This window comes from Neophocaena asiaeorientalis, unplaced genomic scaffold (assembly GCF_003031525.2).
Source record: "Neophocaena asiaeorientalis asiaeorientalis breed wild unplaced genomic scaffold, Neophocaena_asiaeorientalis_V1.1 scaffold217, whole genome shotgun sequence".
Taxonomy (NCBI): domain Eukaryota; kingdom Metazoa; phylum Chordata; class Mammalia; order Artiodactyla; family Phocoenidae; genus Neophocaena; species Neophocaena asiaeorientalis.
The window spans coordinates 3,840,828-3,864,791 of NW_020172293.1; the positions used below are offsets into that span (position 1 = coordinate 3,840,828).

At 38.9% G+C, this 23,964-nt stretch overlaps 1 protein-coding gene across 3 annotated transcripts in view; it reads right to left on the bottom strand.

Moving 5' to 3' along the window:
* Positions 1–23,964, bottom strand: part of ARMC3 (armadillo repeat containing 3) — an 89,614-nt gene that overhangs the window by 57,374 nt on the left and 8,276 nt on the right. For all 3 annotated transcript variants that reach the window (XM_024766045.1, XM_024766039.1, XM_024766051.1), the window contains 5 exons: positions 19,928–20,045; positions 12,826–12,951; positions 3,997–4,065; positions 3,576–3,751; positions 1,003–1,197 (listed from right to left, as the gene is read on the bottom strand). In XM_024766045.1, the coding sequence (XP_024621813.1) occupies positions 1,003–1,197; positions 3,576–3,751; positions 3,997–4,065; positions 12,826–12,951; positions 19,928–20,045 (684 nt within the window). The remainder of the gene's footprint in view (positions 1–1,002; positions 1,198–3,575; positions 3,752–3,996; positions 4,066–12,825; positions 12,952–19,927; positions 20,046–23,964) is intronic.

Here is a 23,964-nt window from a genome sequence, read left to right on the forward strand (position 1 = left end):
CTTTTTTTTGCTTTTTTTTTTTTTTTTTGCGATATGCGGGCCTCTCACCAATGTGGCCTCCCCTGTTGCAGAGCACAGGCTCCGGATGCGCAGGCCCAGCGGCCACGGCTCACGAGCCCAGCTGCTCTGCGGCATGTGGGATCTTCCCAGACTGGGGCACGAACCCACGTCCCCTGCATCGGCAGGCGGACTCTCAACCACTGCGCCACCAGGGAAGCCCTGAAATATCCTTTTCTTCTCTCTCTTATCCCCTCAGGCAACATGAGATGTACTGCCTTTACAATATGGTATTTAAGTACGGTTAATTTTACATCTTATTATGGGATGTCAAGGAGAAGAGGAAACATCATCCAAGGACTTTGCATCCTCCTGTGGGGAAGGGGACAGTGTGTTTTGTTGTACACAGGACAGCTGGACCATGTTAAGTGGAAGTATGATCTTGTTTTTGTCTTTATTTGGAGATTAATGATTTAGGAGCTGTGTACATATGCCAGATTGACTAGTGATGGTTAATATTTATGTTTTAACTTGGCTAGCCCACAGTATCCAGATATTTAGTTAAACATTATTCTAGATGTTTCTGTGAAGGCATTTTTTAGGTGAAATTAATATTTAAATCAGTAGACTGAGTAAAGCAGGTTACCCTCCATCATGTGTGGTAAATGACTCTTCTTGCATTACCCTAGAGAAAACTGGGGCAGACAAAGGTTAAAAGACTAATTCTAGGTGTTTCAAGAAAACATAAGATCACAAACAAAAATTTAAAAATCTTAAATCAGAAGATTTTAAAAAATGAAATTATTTTAGAATGCCCTCTACCAATTGTCTGCTTTAATTGTGCTGGTAAACTATGTAGCAATAAGCAAATTAGTCCATTCTACTTAGCAGCATGCTTAAATATAATAAAATTTCATTTAAAAAATATTCTATAGTTTGTATTTTATAACAACACTTAGGAGAGATACATCTCCTCATAGAGAGTTGAATGAATGTTACAGGTACCTTAGTTTCTAGGATCTTAATAAGGTGGTCCACTCCTTGACTGTCTCTTAGCATTGCCCGGCACTCCTTATCATTTGTAATAACATCTAAGGTTTTGAGAGCCAACAACTGAATAATTGGATATTCTGACTTCAAGAGATCTAATATAGGAGGGATTGCATTTAGTTCTTGAAGTGTCGCTTGGCACTGAAAATCCTGCCAGGAAATATAAATGTTCAAATAAGTGGTTTTTTAAAGCAAAATACAGTCTTAAGAATGGAGAGATTCTATTTTCTAACAAAGAACATCATAAGTTATAATGTTCCCATCTTTTATTCTGGATTTGCTTCCAAAATAACTCACAAACAAATATAAGCAAACCCTGGATTGACAACACCAAAATATTCATTTTAACTATACAGACCTTGTCAATAATAGGAAATAGGCATGATCTATGACTTCTCAGCAGCTACTGTTTTTTTATTATACAGCAAATTCCTCTTACTACAAACAGCATCACAATAAAATCTATGCATAATGAAATTCTTTTCACACGCTATACCCTGTTTCAAATAGTAGTCGATAAAATGAAATGACGGTATCAATTCCTTATTATTGTCATTCAGATGGATGGTTTATAAAATGCTAATCTGCATGCAGTGCTGTTGGCAGGACCTGTGCAGGCAAATTTACATCAGGTTTAGTTTTGACACATAACCTTAATTTAAGACATTTACAAGAGCAAGGGGTCATTAGAGTCCAGACAAGTCTGGACTGCATGGTGTGCCTGTAATCCTGGGTGAGTGGTGGAGGGAGGGTTGTTGGGGTGAGCGACAGAGAAAACAAAGCAAAAAAGTCATGAAAAGCTCCCAAACTCTGACTACTAAGTCATGGCATTTTAAATCAAAACAGGGTAAACTTAAAATAGAATTAAAGACAGAAAAGACCCCACTTCCAGCTTATCTTCCCTCTGTCTATCCTTCAACTGGCCTCTCATAGTCAGCTTCCTTCAGACATAAAAACTGTAGGTTGCTGCTTGCTATGGGTTGAATTGTACCCCCCCCCCAAATATCTTGAAGTCCTACTCCTCAGTACCACAAAATGTGACCTTATTTGGAAATGGGATCGTTGCAGATGTAATTAGTTAAGCTAAGGTCATGGGGGAGTAGGGTGGGTAATTATTGGTGTCCATATAAGATTGGTGTCTTTATAACAGGAGGCGAGAGAGCTGACAGAGGGAGAGATTGCAGTGATGAGGCTGCAAACCAGGGACCACCAAGGATTCACAGCCACCACCAGAAGCTGGGAAGAGGTAAGGGAGGATTCTACCCAGAGTCCCAGACGGAGCATGGCCCTGATGACACCTTGATGTCAGAAGTCCAGCCCCCAGAACCGTGAGGGAATAGGTTCCTGTTGTTTTAGCCAGTTTGTTGTACTTTGTTACAGCAGCCTTAGGAAATGAATACACTGTTATTAGCTAGTCCTTCTGTTATGAAGAATAGTGGAGGTAAGTCTTTTCATTTCCACTTGATAAAAAATATAGAGAAATAGACTTAATGAGGAATCTTGGCATGAAACACACAGACACGTTTGCAGGATTATTTAGGCCTATAGGATGAAGTAAAGTCACCAGAGAAGGGGTATGGCTGTACTTGCTCTTCAGGAAGAGGAAAGGTAACACCAGTGGGTGCCCAGCTACGTGGCAAGGACATGCCAGGGCCAGGGTTGCATGCTTTGGGTGCCTTTTGGCATGAGTGCCTTTGTCCTCTTTTTCTATATATTTTGTCTAGATACTTTGCTTCTCAATGAAACCTCCTTCACCTTTGCTTCCATATCTCTTCTTTCACATTCTCTTGACGGCTATTTAAAATGGTGTCTTGTACTTCCAGTTGATCTAAAGCTTATCAAACGTGTGTGGGAATTGTTCAGGAACCTGAACAGGAAAAGAAGCAGAGAAGGCTGTCCAAAGTGGCAGCAAGCTGACCTGCTGGGGGTGTGAGGGTGTGTGTGCTGGGTTGGGGATTGGAGGGGAGGGGCCAGAGGACAGGACAGGTTGTGGGCGGAGGGTGGGTAGGGTGTTTCTTCCATTATGAAGGAAAGCATCACAGCGAGGTAGCATCTTGCAACTGTGAATGATGAGTTCTGTTCAGCAAAACTCAACTTTTCACCAACAAATAAGCTGAATCCAAAATCTTGGTACATTACGTAAGGCAGATGATACCAACCAATTGGATCACCAAGATTAGATCAACAGTTTACTGCCTAGGTCAAAACTAGTTCAACACTAATATTAGATTTCCTGTTTTGGAAGAAATAGTACTTACCTAGTATAATCCTGCCTTAATTTGCAAGCCTATTCTATTCTTTTAAAGTGCCCTTTTATGGGGGACAGTTACTTACAAAACGTGAAAACTGAAAGGTATCGACTCTAAACTTCCATTATTTTTCCTCTGAATGATAACTACTAAATAGTACTGAGAAGGAGTGATTTTAATTAAAACTGGACCTTTTTTTAAAGCTTTGTCCTTTTTTAATGGGAAAATAAATTCTATAACCAGCTTTTGTCAAAACTCATTGTTAAAAATTAATCTCACCTGGACCAAGTTGTAAATGCACTCGATAGAATTCTTCTTCACGTCCGGGTCTGGGCTGCTTAGCAGTCTGATGAGAGGCTCTAATCCACCTTGTTCAAATATTTGCACTTTGCTGGTATACTCTGCAGACATGTTTGCTAGGCAAAGACTAGCAAACTCATGGATAACTACTTCCTCTGTGTATCAAAAACAAATAACACAAGTATGTAAAGGCTTATTCAACCATTATGTTAAACCACGCTGTGAAAACCAAAGCTCCACAGATCTTACCTTGGTTGGAGCCCATCTTAGTTTGAGAGAGTTTAATGACAATACAGAATTGGTGTTTCATAAACTATTTTCAATCGGTACTTTAATCAGATGCGAAAAATAAATCATTCCCCATTTTTGAAATATTGATAGATGGAGGATGCAGAGTTACCTTCTGCGGCCAGCTGAGCAATCACAGAATTCATGACATCTAACTCCCTTAACAATTTTTTGACATCATCTACAAAAGAAGAAACAGAATATTAATGTTTATTAATTATAATAATAATGGCAATGTCTGTGGAATAGTTCCTTATGAGATAGGTTCTATTATTACCTAATTTTACAGATAAGGAAATTGAGGTTCACAATCACACAGCAAGTAAGAGGTGGGGACGGGTTTCACACCCAGGTCTGTCTGACCCCAGACAGACTATAGCCCATGTTGCTTGATTGCTCAGCTGTACGACCTTCCAAAACACTAGAAAAGATAACCATAAATGCACGAAAGTGCCTAGAACACCATCAGTAAAGTTGAGTTACTGTGCCCTACACTTGCTTATGATATAACAATAATTCTTTCTGTTTTGTTTTGTTGGGAGGATATTTTTAAATTTAGATTTTAATAAAGCTAGTATAAAATGCAAATAAGAATTATCCTCAGCCTTTTCCCATAAATACATCTTGTATATGTTCCATTTGCTTATCAGAAATGCCAAAGGTGCTTAAAGATAAGTATATTAATTGTTTAAAGTTCACTTTTGTATTATTTACAGGAGCCTAATTAAATCTAGACAATTATGCCCCTGCTTCTTTCTTGCCATCCTTAACGCCCTTTTTCTGAGAAATAAGGCATAGCTGCTACTTCAGTTTTGCAATTTCTCTTCTTGGTCGATTATCTCTTCTGTAAGCCAAAATTAGTGTTACCAGAAGTTTGGAAAAATTCACTTTGCAGCAGCTGAAGCAGATGGTCTTGGGAATTAACCGCTGGATACGTTTGCTTTTTCTTGGACACCTTTTCCTGTGTGATTCAGGGATGTGGCTGTTCCTCAACCTGTCAAAACTTCTTTCTCTCTGTTCTGTTCAGAATGGCTCAAAGAGGGCTAGCGAACTTGCAGCTAGCTGTATATGCACATGGATAGGCTTTCAGCACAAAAGAATAATTGAGTTTTGGGGAAGTGTAGGACTTCATATTTTACAGTCGAAACTCCTCTGAAAAATGCATTACCTCCACAGGTCTAGAAATAATACCCATGGCATAATAGTCAGATCCTTCCAAGTGTCCTGGTAAACTAGGCAGAGGTCCCCCCTCTGGAAAAGCATGCTGTCATTCTCTTCTCACTCTTATGAGTCCAGTCTGTGTTGTTTGCAATGATTTTTTGGAAGGTTGTACCAAAGTTCCCTATTTTTACATGCTAGAAGAAAAGCATTTCTGGGCTTTTAGATCTCCAAGTACATTCTCCACTTAGTATACAAAATAATCTTCCATCTACTTCAAAGTTTCTGCTACAACGCTGACCATGAGGTCAGGAAGATTCTGGCCCTGTGTACTCTCTGCTCCTTGTGTTTCCCTGCAGGAAGCATCTGCTCCCACAGGGAGAGGGCCCCTTGCTGCATCTGTATGTGCCACCACCCCTTTGCTGTGCCCAAACAAGTTAAAAGTTTTCATCAGAGGATTCTCTGGGCCACGAAATTCCTTTCTACATATGAATTTAGCCCAAGTCTGTTCAACAACAGATCTAGGAGGTTTATCCACTACACCACTTTCTTAAGGCTCAATGGATCATTCAGATTCAATGGCAGCTCTTGTAAATTGGTGGCATAGCTGATTAACTTGTTATTCAACTTTCTGACACCAGATTGTTCAAATAGTCCTTCTGTTCTTGAGGTTAAATCAGCAGAAATAATGGGTAAGCTGCTACTTCTGTCACATTAAATATAATGTTGATCTCTGTCCCCTTCTTTCTCAGCAGAGAATACTCTCAGATATGGCAACTTGGACTTGTGGTTGGGCCACATGAACACGTTCTAGGCAAGCAGTGGGACACCTACAATTCTAGCTTGGTTCAGAACTGCCAGCACCTTCCTTCCCGGAGTATCTTCATCCATCTGGGTTTTTTTTTTTTTTTCAGTCATCAGTTTTATACACATCAGTGTATACATGTCAATCCAAATCGCCCAATTCATCACACCACCATCCCCACCGACCCACCGCTTTCCCCCCTTGGTGACCATACGTTTGTTCTCTACATCTGTGTCTCAACTTCTGCCCTGCAAACCGGTTCATCTGTACCATTTTTCTAGGTTCCACATATATGCATTAATATATGATAATTGTTTTTCTCTTTCTGACTTAACTTCAATCTGTATGACAGTATCTAGATCCATCCACGTCTCAACAAATGACCCAATTTCATTCCTTTTTATGGCTGAGTAATATTCCATTGTATATATGTACCACATCTTCTTTATCCGTTTGTCTGTCGATGGGCATTTAGGTTGCTTCCATGACCTGGCTATTGTAAATACTGCTGCAATGAACATTGGGGTGCATGTGTCTTTTTGGATTATGGTTTTCTCTGGTTATATGACCAGTAGTGAGATTGCTGGATCATATGGTAATTCAATTTTTAGTTTTTTAAGGAACCTCCATACTGTTCTCCATAGTGGCTATATCAATGTGCATTCCCACCAACAGTGCAAGAGGGTTCCCTTTTCTCCACACCCTCTCCAGCATTTGTTGTTTGTAGATTTTCTGATAATTCCCATTCTAACTGGTGTGAGGTGATACCTCATTGTAGTTTCGATACTGGTTCCTCCAACTCTGTTTTTTTCCCTCAAGACTTGTTTGGCTATTTGGGATCTTTGGTGTCCCATAAAAATTTTAAGATTTTTTTTTTTTTATGCTTTCAATAATTTTACTTTGTCTTTAATTTTTGCCAATTTGATTCATGTCTCGGCATGTTTCTCCTTGGGTTCATCCTGTCTGGGACTCGCTGAGCTTCCTGGACTTGGGTGGCTATTTCCCTTCCCCTGTTAGGGAAGTTTTCGACTATAATCTCTTCCAATATTTTCTTGGGTCCTTTCTCTCTCTCTTCTCCTTCTGGGACCCCTACAATGGGAATGTTGTTGCATTTAATGTTGTCCCAGAGGTCTTTTAGGCTGTCTTCATCTCTTTTCATTCTTTTTTCTTTATTGTGTTCCGCATCAGTGAATTCCACCATTCTGTCTTCCGGGTCACTTATCTGTTCTTCTGCCTCAGTTATTCTGCTATTGATTCCTTCTAGTGTAGTTTTCATTTCAATTATTGTATTGTTCATCTCTGTTTGTTCTTTAATTCCTCTAGGTCTGTGTTAAACATTTCTTGCATCTTCTCGATCTTTGCCTCCATTCTTTTTCCGAGGTCCTGGATCATGTTCACTATCATTATTCTGAATTCTTTTTCTGGAAGGTTGCCTATCTCCACTTCATTTAGATGTTTTTCTGGGGTTTTATCTTGTTCCTTCATCTGGTACATAGCCCTCTGCCTTTTCATCTTGTCTATCTTTCTGTGAATGTGGTTTTTGTTCCACAGCTTCAGGATTGTAGTTCCCATGCCATCTGTTTTAAATGCATTCCTTTTTTAAAAAAGTTATTTTATTGAAGTATAGTTGATTTACAATGTTATGTTTGTTTCTGCTGCACAGCAAAGTGATTCAGTTACACAAATATATACGTATTTTTTTCCATTATGGTTTATTACAAGATATTGAATACATTTCCCTGTGCTATACAGTTGGACCTTGTTGTTTAGCCATTCTATACATAATAGTCTGCGTCTGCTAATCCCAAACTCTCAGTCCATCCCTCTCCCACTCCCGTCCCCCTTGGCAACCACAAGACTGTTCTCTATGTCTGGGAGTGTGTTTCTGTTTCATAGATAAGTTCATTTGTGTCATAGTTTAGATTCCTCATGTAAGTGGAGTCATATGATATTTGTCTTTCTCTTTCTGAATTACTTCCCTTAGTATGATAATCTCTAAGACTCCACACAAAAAACTACTAGAATTAAGCGATAAGTGAATTCAGCAAGGTAGCAGGATACAAGATTAACATACAGAAATTGTTGCATTTCTTTACATGAAGAATGAAATATTAGAAAAGGAATGTAAAAAAAAAATCCATTTTAAAATCGCATCCAAAAAATAAAGTACTTAGTAATAAACTTGACCAAGGAGGTGAAAGACTTATATGCTGAGAACTATAAAACACTAATAAAAGAAACTGAAGATGATTCAAAGAAATGGAGAGACTTTCCTGGTCGCTCAGTGGTTAAGAATCCTCCTGCCAATGCAGGGGACACGGGTTCGATCCCTGCTCCGGGAAGATCCCACATGCCGTGGAGCAACTAAGCCCGTGTGCCACAACTGTTGAGCCTGCATGCCACAACTACTGATGCCCATGCTCCTAGAGCCCATGCTTCACAACAAGAGAAGCCACTGCAACGAGAAAAGCCTGCGCACAACGAAGAGTAGCCCCTGCTTGCTGCAACTAGAGAGAAAGGCTGCGTGCAGCAACGATAACCCCCAAAATAAATAAAATAAATAAATTTTAAAAAAAGAAATGGGGCTTCCCTGGTGGTGCAGTGGTTGAGGGTCCGCCTGCCGACGCAGGGGACGCGGGTTCGTGCCCCAGTCCAGGAAGATCCCACATGCTGTGGAGCGGCAGGGCCTGTGAGCCATGGCTGCTGGGCCTGCATGTTCGGAGCCTGTTCTCTGCAATGGGAGAGGCCACAACAGTGAGGGGCCCGTGTACCCCAAAAAAAAAAAAAAAAAAAAAAAAAAGGAAAGATATCCCATGCTCTTGGATTAATTCTTATTTACAATTTTTTTGTTGCATAATATTGACCACCTAATTTACTCTTGATCTTGTATACTCTTTTACATCAACCTTTTCCTAAGATGGCAAGCTCTTCAGATTGCCTTAATCAGGCGTTTCCAATCCCCGGGCCACAGAACGGTACTGATCCGTGGCCTGTTAGGAACTGGGCTGCACAGCAGGAGGTGAGAGGAGGGTGAGCGAAGCTTCATCTGTATTTACAGCCGCTCCCCATCATTCACATTACCGCCTGAGCTCTGCCTCCTGACAGCATTATGGTGAGTTGTATAATTGTTTCATTATATATTACAATGTAATAATAATAGAAATAAAATGCACAATAAATGTAATGCGCTTGAATCATCCCCAAACCATCGCCTGACCTCCCCGCCAGCCCCCCAACCCGGTCTGTGGAAAGACTGTCTTCCACGAAACCGGTCCCTGGTGCCAAGAGGTTGGGGACTGCTGCCTTAAGTAATGTAATGTCTGGGCTTCCAAGGCTACTTCTCCTCACGAGGATCCTAATGAACTCTCTCTTTAGCTGAACCCTCTTCATTAAATGAGTCTCTGTTGTATGGTCTCATTGAACTAAATACAAACTGGAAGGTGAAAGAAGATAGCAGCTTCTGTTTTTTTTTTTTTTTTTTGCGGTACACGGGCCTCTCACTGTTGAAAGAGCCCAGCCGCTCCACGGCATGTGGGATCCTCCCGGACCGGGACACGAACACGTGTCCCCTGCATCGGCAGGCGGACTCTCAACCACTGCGCCACCAGGGAAGCCCCAGCAGCTCCTGTTTGATAAAAAGGTTTAACAAAGTAATTTAAATTCCTATCTTGAATGACCAGGCATGGCACAAACACATAGCTCAATCACTCTAGAAAAAAAAAAATTTATTTGCAACTGCAAAAGGGAAATGATGGTTCTCATAGCAGTCCTTTAGCACCTGGAATGTTGGAACATTCTGTTGGTTCATCCACTATGAGCATAGTGGTGGAAAACCGTATGAAAATACAAATTTCTGAAGAAGCATCAGTTATTTTAAGACTGTCCAAATATGATGATTTAACCATGCAGGTTCAGAGGTGCATTTATTTACATACTAGTCTGGAAACATGACTTTGCATTTAGGTCAAAAGACTTGTTGCTTAGTTTTTATTCCAAGTTTCCTTGGACATGTATAAAAAGTGAAGCACTAGCTATTGTATTGGCTCTCTTACCAAAAAAGGAGCTCTGCAAGCAGTTGAGGATGCCATGTGTTTTATCCATGTCATCAGATAGTTCAAGTAGAAAATCAGGTAAGTTAATCCCAATAATGGTTTGACTTTTTTCACCCACTTCACAGAATCAAAAGAAGGTCCTTATAAGTTCATGCAGTATACTTGAGACCCAGGCACTCAAGGGAGACCTTGAAGACAGCAAAGCTCTTTCCATGGTTAAGCTTTGCAGTTACAGACTGCACTGGTTCTAGAGCTGGTTACAGCCCAGCCAGCCAGCTTACAGACTGTGGTTTGACAGGTCTAAGGGAGCCATCTCATTTAGCACCCAAATGTAACAGTATTCTTTACATTTGGGGGCCACAGACTCCTTTAGAAACTCATGAAATTCAACTTAAAAACCTACTTAGAAAAATTTGCAAACAAATTGTAGGGTTTCACAGATGATAAACTCGTATATATTAGAAGATGAAAATACAAAATAAAATGAATAACAGAAATTAACATAAAAAGGGAAAAAATCACAGAGACCTAGATATTAAATTGAAAATACAAATGTAAACAGGAAATTATAACTCTCCTTTCTAAATCATTTAGAAGGAGAATCTGACTTAGCATGGACACTAGTGTTAAGGATTGTAAAAGATTTAGTGAACAGAACGTCTACTGAACTATGAGTCAGAGAGTAAAGTTGTAATTTAGCTCTCATCTCAGTTCTGCTACTAGCCACCTGCATGACTTTGGGCAAGGAACCCAATCCTTCGAGGGATCTTTCTTATGTTTAAGGAGTTGGGGCTTCCCTGGTGGCGCAGTGGTTGAGAGTCCGCCTGCCGATGCAGGGGACATGGGTTCGTGCCCCGGTCCGGGAAGATCCCACATGCTGCGGAGCTGCTGTGCCCGTGAGCCATGGCCGCTGAGCCTGCGCGTCCGGAGCCTGTGCTCTACAATGGGAGAGGCCACAACAGTGAGAGGCCCGCGTACCGCAAAAAAAAAAAAAAAAAAAGAGTTTGACTTCTCTGGTGGTGCAGTGGTTAAGAATCCACCTGCCCATGCTGGGGACACGGGTTCGAGCCCTGGTCTGGGAAGATCCCACATGCCGCAGGGCAACCAAGCCCGTGCGCCACCACTACTGAGCCTGCGCTCCAGAGCCTGCGAGCCACAACTACTGAGTCCGCATGCCACAGCTACTGAAGCCCATGCGCCTAGAGCCCGTGCTCTGCAACAAGAGAAGCCACCGCAATGAGAAGCACGCGCACAGCAACAAAGAATAGCCCACGCTCGCCACAACTAGAGAAAGCCTGCGTGCAGCAACGAAGACCCAACACAGCCAAAAATAAATAAATTAATTAAAATAAATAAAATAAGGAGTTGCACATGGGGTGTTACAAAGCACCTTTGGTTTTCAAACTCTGTGGTATGCATGCAGAATAAAACGGAACAAATTTAAATATTTTCCCTGTTTTGGTTATAAATAATTCTATATGGCACATTCAATATGGCAGAATTAGTCTACAGACAACCCCAGAGACAGATTTATGAAGGCTCCACAATACGAATGATTACTACTTTATTTTAACTTCTCTGTGCCTCAGTCACCTCATATGTTAAGGAAATAATAGCACCAACCTCATTAAGTGATTTAATATATAAATACTATGTACGACAGTGCCTGGCACATTGTAAGTACTTTGTAAGTGTTGACTAATGTTATCGTAATCTACATTGGTGGAATATCCACTGCCCACTGACTGTCCTCATCCTGCTGTCGTTCCCGGAAATACTCCCAGAGCCCCTGCTTTGTAGCACAGCCACTGCTAGAGCCCCTGGAGTTTCCACCAGAAACCCTTCCACTAACTGCAAAGTGCCCCCGCCAACCCCATAACACTGCAGGTACTGTTCACGTGGTCTCCGCAGCTGAGGCTGTGATGGGACAGATGCCAGAGAAGGCTCTCCTTCCCCTCCCTTCCCCCTTCCTCCACTCATAACTGTCTCTGAAGACACCAAGGCCACAGTCCCTGCTGGACACCATGTAATGAGGGGCCCCCATTGCATCACAGAGGGTCCAGGGTATGTGAGCTGGGACAGTGCAGGAAGCTGAAGGAGGAATCTGTGCTTGTGTGTTTGCTGAGACCATGGTAAAAAGGAGAAGGTAGGATGATTTTAGCCACGTGCCATGATAGAGACGTGTTTATTCCTATGAGCCCAAGTTTCATGACAGAATTCAGTCTCCACCAAGAAAGTCATTTTTTATTATAAATAACAAGGTTTTGTTGTCCAACTCGAAAATCTACCACCATAACATGAAAATGACTTACAAACGGAAAACACGTCCTGTTCACTAGTCAGGGACTGCCTGCATTGCATGGTTTTAGTCAAACTGATATTCTAATAGAAGTGACAGCATATTTTAAGTAATACTGTTATTCCACCATATTAAATATGTGAAAATAGTAAAGCAAGTAATAGGTCTGATTTAAGGAGTAAATACATATCTAAATTTATGTTTGGCAAAATATAGCTTGCAGCTTCAAAAAATAAGTGTATCAAAACTTTTTACTCTGGGCTTGTTACAATGAAATACACATGAAGTGTAACTTACACAGGCAGACATTCAAATTACATTATCCTAACTCAAGAAAAAAACTATTTTAATTTTAAGAGACAATGATTGTTCTAACTTGTAAGACTGGAATATACTACATCACCAACTCTGAGAGTTTTTCCATGGATATATGTGCACATGTTTTTATATTTAAAAATATCACTTAAAATATGAAATCATACATTTGTTGCACATTACACTTATTTAACTTTCTTGTTGACATTAAAGTCAGCTTAAATAAAATTAAAACGAGTCCCTTAAGGTTAAATTTAAAAGTATAATGCATCATGTGAGATTATTTGATTAGTTTTAAAAGCAGATACTTACTATTAGAAGCCAGAATTCCAAATATCATAGTAGCGTTTCTTCTCACAATTTTGTCTTCGTGGTTGAGCAGCTTAGTTAACGGTTCCACAGCTCCAAGTTCAAGGAGGGTTGCTTTATTTTCTTCACCTGACATCACAGATAAAATAAAATCAGACATGGATAGCAATCTCATCAAAGTTCTTCTTTGTGTCATTCCAATATCTTATTTGTCTTTCACATTCCTCTGCTTCCACCCGTATTTCTCTCAGAATAAACCTTAGAGCTCAGGTATCCTGGACTTGCTACTCTCCCTTCCCTGGATGTTTACAAAGCTGGCTTCCTCATTTGGTTCTTAGCTCACACTGAACCTCCTGAGGGGTCTCTTCTGATCACCCTACCTAATGTCATCACTACATCCCAGTCTTTCTGATATCTCTTTATGCTGCTTTATTTCCTTCATACCACTCAACGATCTCCGTGCATTGTTCGCTTACACCCCTGTTACTTAACTTTCCATGAAGACAGCTACCCTTTCTGTTCTCTTATAACATCGTGCCTAACACAGTGCCAGGCATGTAATGGAAACTCAATAATACTTACTTGCATAATTAATTATAAAAATTAACACACAGAGTCCCCTCTTCAAATTCAAGTGTGGTGGAGTTTAGGGTGCTCATTTTTCACCCAGTGGGTTTGCCTGCAGCCAGCATGGAGGCACACACACAAAGCGGAGCCACCGGGGTTACTGGGATTCCTTAGCTGTGGCAAGAAGCCCCAGAACCAGAAGGTCAGTGAAGGCCAGCATCTGGCCTAACTGTAAAAGCAGTTTATCCCTACCCCAATAAGTGGGATATCATTCTGCAAAGTCTGGAATAATATTTAGGTCCTGATTAACTTCAGCTTTTCAATTTCACCAGCTATGAAAATGCATATTTCATTTTCAAAATTAATTTGAATAAAATAAAGTCTTTTAAACATTTTTGCCTCAGTTTTCTTATAAAATTAAAATATTTTATACTTGAAGTTATAGGTTCATTCTGGTAACTCAGTTCTCTGAACACAGACTTGTACCTTCCTATAGCCTGTGGAACTGCCCTGTATCTAAATGATTAAATCTGTCACTTGATAAGAATATGCTGAAATATGCATTATTGACTATTACAAACGTCCTTCTCAAACCTTCCATAATGTTTGCATTTTATTGGGGTTCTAAAGTGAATTTCTTAGATGAAAATATTTTGTCAAATAAATTTTTTTTTTTTTTTGCTGCGCCCCGCAGCATGTGGGATCTTAGTTCCTTGATCAGGGATGGAACCCTCGCCCCCTACATTGGAAGAACGGAGTCTTAACCCCTGGGCCGCCAGGGAAGTCCCAAAAAAATTTTAATTTTTTTTTTTTTTTGCGGTACACAGGCCTCTCACTGTTGTGGCCTCTCCCGCTTGCGGAGCACAGGCTCCGGACGCGCAGGCTCAGCGGCCATGGCTCACGGGCCCAGCCGCTCCGCGGCACGTGGGATCCTCCCAGAGCGGGGCACGAACCCGTTTCCCCTGCATCGGCAGGCGGACTCTCAACCACTGCGCCACCAGGGAAGCCCTAAATTTTAATTTAAGGATAAATTTTAGGATACTTAAATAAATGGTGGCTTCATAGAATCAATAGAGAAATATTCCATCTTTTTCAATTTTCTAAAAGAGTTTGTGTATAATTGGTATTATTTCTTCCATAATAGTATGGCAGAGTTCAGCAGTGAAAACATCTGGACCTAAAATATTCTTTGTGAGATTTTTAAATTACAAATTTCCATTTTTGTAATAGATAAGGGGCTATTCAGGCTATCTATTTTTCTTTAATGGGCTTTGAGAGTTTGTGTCTTAAAATGAATTTGCCCAATTCATCTAAGTTGTAGAATTTATTGGCATTAAATTGTTCATAACATTTAGATTATCCTTTTAATATCTATAGGAGCTATAGTGATGCTCTTATTCCTCATATCAATAATTTGTCTTCTCTCTTTTTACTTATCAATCTGGCTAGACATTTTCATTTCACTGCTTTTGTCCACTGTTTTCTGTTTCATTGATTTTTGCTCAGGTATATATTATATCCTTATTACCGATGCCTGGGTTTAATTAGCTCTTGTTTTTCTATTTTCTTAAAGTGGAAGCTCAGGTCATTGACTTGAGAGATGTTCTTGTTTTCTAACAGGCACTTGGTGCAATAAATTTCTCTCAAATACTCTTTTAGTAGCATCCTATAAGTTTTTATATGCTGTGTTTTCATTTTTAATTTGGATTTTCCTTCTGATTTCTACTTTCACTCACAGGTTATTTATTAATTATTATTATTTTTAAAAATTTATTTATTTTTGGCTGTGTTGGGTCTTCGTTGCTGCACGCGGGCCTTCTCTAGTCGCAGTGAGCGCGGTTTACTCTTCATTGCAGCGCACGGGCTTCTCATTGCGGTGGCTTCTCATTGTGGAGCACGGGCTCTAGGCATGCGGGCTTTAGTAGTTGTGGCATGCAGGCTCAGTAGTTGTGGCTCACGGGCTCTAGAGCACAGGCTCAGTAGTTGTGGCGCTCAGGCTTAGTTGCTCCACAGCATGTGGGATCTTCCCGGCAGGGATCGAACTCATGTACCCTGCATTGGCAGGCGGATTCTCAACCACTGCGCCACCACGGAAGGCCCGACTCGCAGGTTATTTAGAAGTGTGTTATTTGCTTTCCGACTATTTAGTGATTGCCCAGAGTTCTTTGTGTTATTGATTTTTAATTTAATTCTAATGTGGAATAGCATATATTTTGTATGACTGGAATTCTTTTAAATTTATTAAAGCTTGTTTTATGGCCCAGAATATAATCCATTTTGATAAATGTATGCACTTGAAAAGTGCTGCTGTTCTTGGAGTGTTCTATAAATATAAATTAGGTTAAATTAATTTATATTGCTGTTCAAATCTTCTGTATCCTTACAGATTTACTGTCTACTGGTTCTTTCACTTATTGAGAGAAGAGTATCAAAATCCTAAGCTATAATTGTAGATGTCTATTTCTCCTTGCATTTCTAGCTTCATGTAATCTGAAAGTCTGATATTAAGTACACTAATTGTTTAGGATTTTTCATAGCATCTTGATTAATTGACCCCTTTATTATTATTATAAGATGGCCATGTTTATCTCTGGTACCACTCCTTTTTTTGTCCATTTTTGTGATATTAATATAGCTACTTCAGCTTTCTTTTGATTAGTGCTAGCATAGGATATCCTTTTTCATCCTTTTACTTTCAAGTTATTTGTGTCATTATATTCTAAGTGCATTTCTTGAAGGCATCATGCAGTTTGGTCTTGCTTTTTTTCTAATAAAACACTCTCTCCCTGTTAATTGATGTATCCAGACCATTTACATTTAATTTGATTATTGATGTGGTTAGGTTTAAATATACCATCTTGTTACTTATTTCTTATGTGTTTCATTGTTGTTTTTCTTTTCTTCATTTCTCCCTTCTTTGTATGAATTGAAGTTTTTATGATTCCATTTTGTTCCTTTGTTGGCTTATTTGATATCATGGCTTTGTTATTTTTGTGGTCGCGTTAGGGTCTGTAGTGTATGTCTTAGCACAGTCTTCTCTCAAGTGGTACTATACTACTTCACGTATAGTACACTTACAATAGTATACTTCCATTTTTCACCTTTCTACCTTGGTTCTGTTGTCATATATCTTACTTTTACATGTTTCAGACTACACAATATATGATTATTAGTTTTGTTTAAAATAACCAATTTGCTTTTTAAGTGATTTAAATAATAAGCAAAAAAACCCTTATATGTTACCATTTAAAGTGTTCTATATTTATTCTTTTGTGTAGATCCATATTTCCATCTGGTGCCATTTTCTTTCTGCCCAAAGGACCTACTTAATATAATTAGTACTGTGGGTCTGCTTGCAACGAACTATTTCAGTTTTTGAATGTTTGAAAAAGACTTTATTTCACTTATGTTTTTGAAAGATATTTTTGAAGGGTGTAGAAATCTAGGTTGAAAGTTTTGGGGTTTTTTCCGGTACTTTTTTTTTTTTTTAACTTTTACTGTAATATAGTTGATTTACAATGTTGTGTTAGTTTCAGGTGCACAGAAAAGTGATTCAGTTTAAAGATATTGCTCCACTGACTTCTTGCTTGCATCATTTGTGATAATAAATCTGTTGTCATCCTTATTTTTGTCACCCTGAATGTAACATTTTTTTCCTCTGGATGCTTTTAAGATTTTCTCTTTATCAGTCTTTTCAAGAAATTTGATTATAATGTGCCTTGTAGTTCTCTTCATATTCATTGTGCTTCAGTTTCGTTAAGCTTCTTGGATCTGGGGGCTTCGAGTTTTCATCAAATTGGGGGAAATTTCAACCATTATTTTCTGAAATACTTATTCTGTTCCTCACTCCTTTATTCAGAGACTCAAGTTACACATACATTGGGTCAGTTTTGATTTACAAATTGAATTATATCCTCATTATGCATTGAATTTTCCTGCTTTTTGTCACACGTGGTAATTTTTTACTGGGTGCCAGACATAGTGAATTTTACCTAGTTGGGCAATGGATATTGTTGTTACCTTGAAGTTTGTTCTGGGACACAGTTATCTGGAGAAAGTTTGATCCTTTCAGGTTTGCTTTTAAAATATTTATTTGATAGTACTAGAACAGGGCTCAATCTAGGCCTAATTGTTTCTAACTATTGAGGCAAGACCCTTCTGTGTACTTGCACAGTTCTCCATGAATCTTGAGGTTTTGCAGTCTGGCTGATGCGAACAGGCACTACTTCTGACCCTGTGTGAGCACTAGGCACTGTTACCTCTGATCCTGTTGGGTGCTTTGTCTGACTTCAAGTAGTCCCCACACATACACATGTGGATCAAGCTGAACACTTGAGTGGGAGCCTTTACAGACCTCCTGAGTTCTCTCTCTGTGCAACTCTTTCCTCTCTGTTACTCTGTCCTGAAAACTTGCTGCCTTCATCTTCCTGGATTTTCAGGTCTATCGTCTCAACTCAGAGAGTCCACCAGGCTCTGCACAGGTTACCCCTTCCTGGGCTATGGCCTGGAAACTCTCTGAAATCAATAGGCTGGGGCAATCAGAGGGCTAATTTCCTTTGTTTCCTGTTTCTCAATGGCCTGATATTCAGTGTGTTGCCAACTCTTATTTCATATATTTTTCTGTTTTCTTACTTGTTCTGGTAAGGAGGTTAAATCTGGCCCCTTACTTCATCTTGGCAAGAAGGCAAAGTCCCATCATTTAACTTAAGAAAATATTTCAGAAAATACTGCTAGTACTGAACATCAGACTTACAATATAAAAAGAGATGACATGTGATGACTCTGTGCTATAGATGCATGATCCAATATCTCCCTGAAATTTGACCCAGTATTCTACACAATCTACTCATGAACCATACCTTCCAGAACCACTCTGGTTTTTATCAGAATTCCCAAGATGACTAGAATGAGGTGATGGTGATGACTAGCCAGGTGAGTATTTTACCATTTGCTAATTGAATGATTTGTTGTTCTCTCATGTAAGTCCCCCAAACAATGTTTTTTTTTTTTTAACATCTTTATTGGGGTATAATTGCTTTACAATGGTGTGTTAGTTTCTGCTTTATAACAAAGTGAATCAGTTATACATATACATATGTTCCCATATCTCTTCCCTCTTGTGTCTCCCTCCCTCCCACCCTCCCTATCCCACCCCTCCAGGCGGTCCAAACAATGTTTTAAAGTACCATTTCTTTAAAATCAAATTGCTCCCATTTTAGTTTAAAAAGGTTTTGTTAAAAATACCAAGCTACACTAAACTCTTCAAATATTTCCAATTTCAATGTTACACAGTATAATAAAAGTCTGATTTTATCACCACTTGGCATGAACTAAAATGTAACTATCTCTTATGTTTGTAAATCCTCTATGAACAAGTTTTCAACAGAATCTAATTTGTAACATTTACAACATTTTAGTAAACTTTATATTTTACAACAGTTTTAGTTTTACAGAAAAATTTCAAAGATAATACAGATACTTCTCATGTGTCCCACACCCAGTTTCCCCTGTTATTTTACATTTTACATTAGTAGGGACATTTGATGCAGTTAATGAACCAATAATGATATGTTATTACTAATGAAATTCCACAGTTTATTCAGATTTCCTTACTGTTAGTTTTTCTTTTTCTGTTCCAGCATCCTATCCAGGATCCCCCATGACATTTAGTCACTGTGTGTCCTTAGCTCCTGTTGGCTGTGAGAGTTTCTCAGACTTTCCTTGTTTTTGATAGCTATGACAGTTTTGAGAGTACTGGTTAGGTAATTGGAGTATGTCCCTGAATTGGAATTTGTTTTATTTTTTAAAAAAATCATATTTAGACTGGGGCTATAGGTTTTGGGGAAAATAACATAGAAGTGCCATTTTCATTATGTCATGTCAAGGGCATTTATTATCAAATAACTTATCTCTGTTGATGTTGATTTCGATCACCTGACAGAGGAAGTGTTTGTCAGGTTTCTCTGCTACAAACTTACTCTTTTCCCCTGTGTCCATCTTGCACTCTTTGGAAAAATGTCACTATGCACAGCCCCTAAAGAATAGAAGTTGCATCCCACCTCCTCAAGGGCAGAGTATCTGCATAAATTGGGATCCTTCTGCATTGGAGATTTGTCTTTTCTCTCCCATTTATTTACTTATTCAATCATTTATTTGTCTGTATAGACTTATGGATATTTATTTTCTTCTTTAATATAAATTATAGGGCTATAAATCCAATACTTTGTTTATTTTGTTGCTCAAATTATTCCAGCCTTGATCCTTAGGAGCTCTTTCAGCTCCTGTGACATTTACAGTTTTTTAAACTGCAATAAAGCCTTCAAAATGACTCTTCTACCCATTGACTAAATTGCTCCTTAAGACTGGGTTAGGCACATAGGGAGATATATTACTTTCAGGTGATGCATTAAATGATATTCTGATTGTCTGAAAGAATTCATCAGACGGGAAGTAAGACTGGGGAGAAAAGTGCCCATTATGTAGCAAGTATTTTTAAGAAACTAATGAAATAGAAAGATAAACTGAAAAACATCCAAACCTTTTAAAGCAAATCTATAAATGGCTTCACATGCTTTAGCCAAAATTTCTTCTTCTGGAGAATTAAGCATTAACACCACGGTTGCTGCTTTTTTGCTTTCAATTGTTAAGGGATCAAACTGAAATTCAAAGAGAAAAATATCAGAGCCACATACAAGCTTTAAAAGCACATAAAACATGAGTGGTGTGTTGAAACTTAAAGAGAGCATAGTCTTATAAAAAAGATGTGGTCACTGCCCACAAAGTGCACTGTAAAATTTTTATTTAAAAACTATCACAGTTGTCAACATTGGCGGCTTTGGAATTCCTGGAGTATGGAGGGAAGAGCAAAGTATTTTGGAATCCGGCAGGTGTAGTCTCTCATTTTAGCCATGGGGAACCAAACTAGTTACTTAAGCTGTTAGAATTTCAGTTTCCTTCTCTGAATAACGGGTATAATAATACCTATTGCAAAGGATTAAGGAGCGGATTAGAGATCATGTATGTAAAGCACTTAGCACATTGTCTGGCACATAATAGATGCTCATTAAATAACATATATTAGTATAGTTCTTAGCCAATACACAAGAATCCTTGAGAACCTGTATGTATTCGATGCCCTGACAGTCTCAGTGATCAGTACTTGCTTTCTAACCACTACACCCTCTCTTGAAAAGCAGGAATTACATATGTGAAATAACTAAAAAGCAAAAGATAACAGCATATCACAAAATGTAAAACTGGATAAAATCTGGAACACGGGAAAAGGTAATATAGTATAAAGAAAAAGTATAGGACTCTTAAGAAGTCCTGTATCTTGCTGTGAGATCTTGAGAATTCATGTGGAGCTGAAATGAACAATAACAAATGCATGACCCCCGTGGGTTTTGTTTGGTCAAGGAGAAAACAAATTATTACACTATTTTTCTTCCATTTCCAGAGATCATGGAGGAGGAGGTTCTGCTTATGTTAAAGGAAAAAAAAAAATTGAATTTCAAAGCTTTACCTGGTTCTTTGTGTTGGCCCTTTCTAAATGGACATCTTAATGTGTTTTGAGACATAGCAAAAATTGATGTTCAGTTTTGGGTAGAGGATGGAGAGATAGATTATTCTGAATAAGGAGATATAACTGTATGAGGTTAAAAGAGCAAAGATAGAGAAGATGGCAGTAAGCAATGACCCGAAAGGACGTGGCTGGGATAAAAATACCTCTTGGAGGGAAAATGGCTGTTGGATTTTAGGACAGCATTATCTAACATCCAAATTGAAGCTGTTGTTTGTGCATGTCTAGCTCTGTACTAGAAGCTGAAAGAGTTATCAAAGCCTCAAGCCTCTTAGACTCTTTGGGAGACAAATCATCAGTAAAAGTCTGCCATATGCACCAGGCTTGCTGCACTTACGGGTTCCAGTGACATGAACCAGTGAGAAAAAATGGCCTCTAGAAGAGCCTAGAGCAATGGCTAGGATGCTGTCTGCAATGCTGACCAGGAGAGCATAAGGGCCTGGAAATCCAGAGAAATTTTAAGGAAGAACTATTAAAAGTACCCGGTGATTGAGGCTTGAGAAACATCTTAGATAGGCATTAAAGGGTAGCCCCAGAATGCCAGAGCACTTGGAGTCATCACTAGCTCACTAACCGCACCTTTTTTAATCTGAAAAATTAGGGAGTTGGATTATATCTCTCAGATCTCTTCTAGATGTAAAATTCTAGGATACTATGAAGTACAAAAACATATGGCAGAGACAATAAATGTTGTGATGCGGAAGGGGGAATTAATTTGAACTGGGATAAATGGAGAAAGGTCCGCGGTGGTGGTAGAATTTTAGATGTGATTTGAAGAATGGATACAATGGGGTAGGCTGAGATAAGGAGGAAGGATATTCAAATGGGAAAAATGACACCAGGAAGGTTTAAAATGGGAATGAATGCTGCATTTATGGTGGATAAAATAGGAGTTTGACTGAATAGAAAATATGTAATAGGAAGCAGAATATTACTGAAAAATAAGGAAAGATGAGGCCTCAGCAAGTGACCTAGACCTTCCCTTCACCAGCCCTCTATTGAGGATAATCAACAGAGTTCAGAGGAAAGGATTGTGACTCTAGAAATTTATACCTTGCTAAGTTATCATTCATACGTGAAAAAGACATGTTCAGGCATTCACAAACTCAACAAGTATATCAACTGTACACGTAAACAAATTACTTGGCAAATACTTAAGCCAAGATTGGGGAGGACAAAATATAAACACAGTAGTGGTGGATCAATAAATTGATAAATTGATATTTAAACTGGATGATAATGATGGTCTGAATCACAGTGTAATTCTTAAGAAGGGATTTCTGAAGTAATGACGACATAATAAGGAAAAAAGTTAATAATGATTTGGAATTAAAATTCTAGATTTTTTCAACAAAACTCAGGTAAAATTTCATTGATCTTATCATTACCTGAATTACATTATTTGTTAATTGACTGTTTCCACCACTAGAATGTAAGTTGCCTTGAGGCCTGATCTGTATGCCCAGGATGTAAAGGAATACTTGGCATATGGTATGTACTCAATATTTGTCCAGTAAATGAATGACTTTCTTCAGACAAAAGATTATGTTATTTCTCTATCTCCACTACCTAGAACAATACCCAATATATGGAAATCCTCAATAAATGTCTACAAAGAAATATATTAAAGTGCCTCTGGAAACTTCTTTTTTTATATTTGTGGCCTTGAAGTGCCTTAACTGTTGTACTGTCTGTTGATGCCAGAAAAGAAGATTCCAAATCTGAGGTTCACGGAGCCATGAGTGGGCTCCAGGGACAGCTTGTCTCTCTGAAATTATGTGCAGAACTTTTGGTGTGCATTCTACAGGGAGAGAGTCCACAGTCACCATTCTACCCTTGTAAGGCCCCCAACCCACCACCAAACCCTTGAGAATCAAAGCCTTAGATCACCTTTTCCACTTAAGTCAGTTTCCCTAGCATCCTGGCTGGTTACCTTTCCTTCCATTTTAGAACTTCCACTTCAGAGACGTCTGATATTTCAGTATTTTTAAAGCTGATTTTACTAGCACGTGAATGAAAAAACTATGTTGAAGCATAGATTTCTCGTGATCTTCATAGAATGGCTACAATTCTCAAAGGAGCAGGGTAGGTAGAAATACATTTAAATATCTTTTAATGCTCCTTCAGTGGTTCAGAAAACGCTTCAGTATTTTGCCATATCTTCTGGTCATCCTTAAGAAAAAGGTGATGGGGGTTACAAGAAGCTTAAGAGGAACTTTGAGACCGTGAGAGTTACCACTGTAAGGGCTGTCAAAGGAGGAGAAATACCAGTGTTTGGCAGACAGTGGAGAAACTTGGCATGACATGTGTTTCTCCTACAGAGCCTGCGGCATTATAGTAATTTTTTATTGAAAAGGGCGCCGAGAATAAAATGATAGCTATAACAGAATGCCACATGACTAAATATATAATCCTGTGCTATAATTACAGATTCCATCTGCTTTCCCATGAAGAACTCATAGTCGGTCACCAACAAGCTGGTTGTGAAATTATAATTTCGTGCTCTGTACTGAATAAATGATGAACTAAAATGATTTACAAAGAGAATGAAAGAAAGGGGAAGCGTTTTGGCTAAGCTTTGAGTTTTAAACCCAGTCAATTAGAGAAGCCATAGACTTGTAGAGATGCTTTTCTACCTCTGTTAAGGAAATAAGACTATTTAGGATAAGGCTGCCCAACAGAACTGCGATGAAATGTTCCGATCCTGCGTTGTCCAGTGCGGCAGGCACAGGCCCCATGTGGCTCCTGAGCACTCGGAGTGTAACTGATGAGACTGAGGAACTGAATTTTTCCTTTTATTTTTTATTGTTGATTTTAATTAATACAATTTTAGTTATTTTAAATGTAAATAACCACATGTGGCCAGTGGCTACTGTATACATAGACAGCACAAGTCTAAAGGAACATACAATTATAAAGCTGAACTCAGTGAAAAGAGATGAATCATGAGTTGTGATTTTTATGCTGCCGGTAAGTGCAAATAAAAGGCTTTTTGA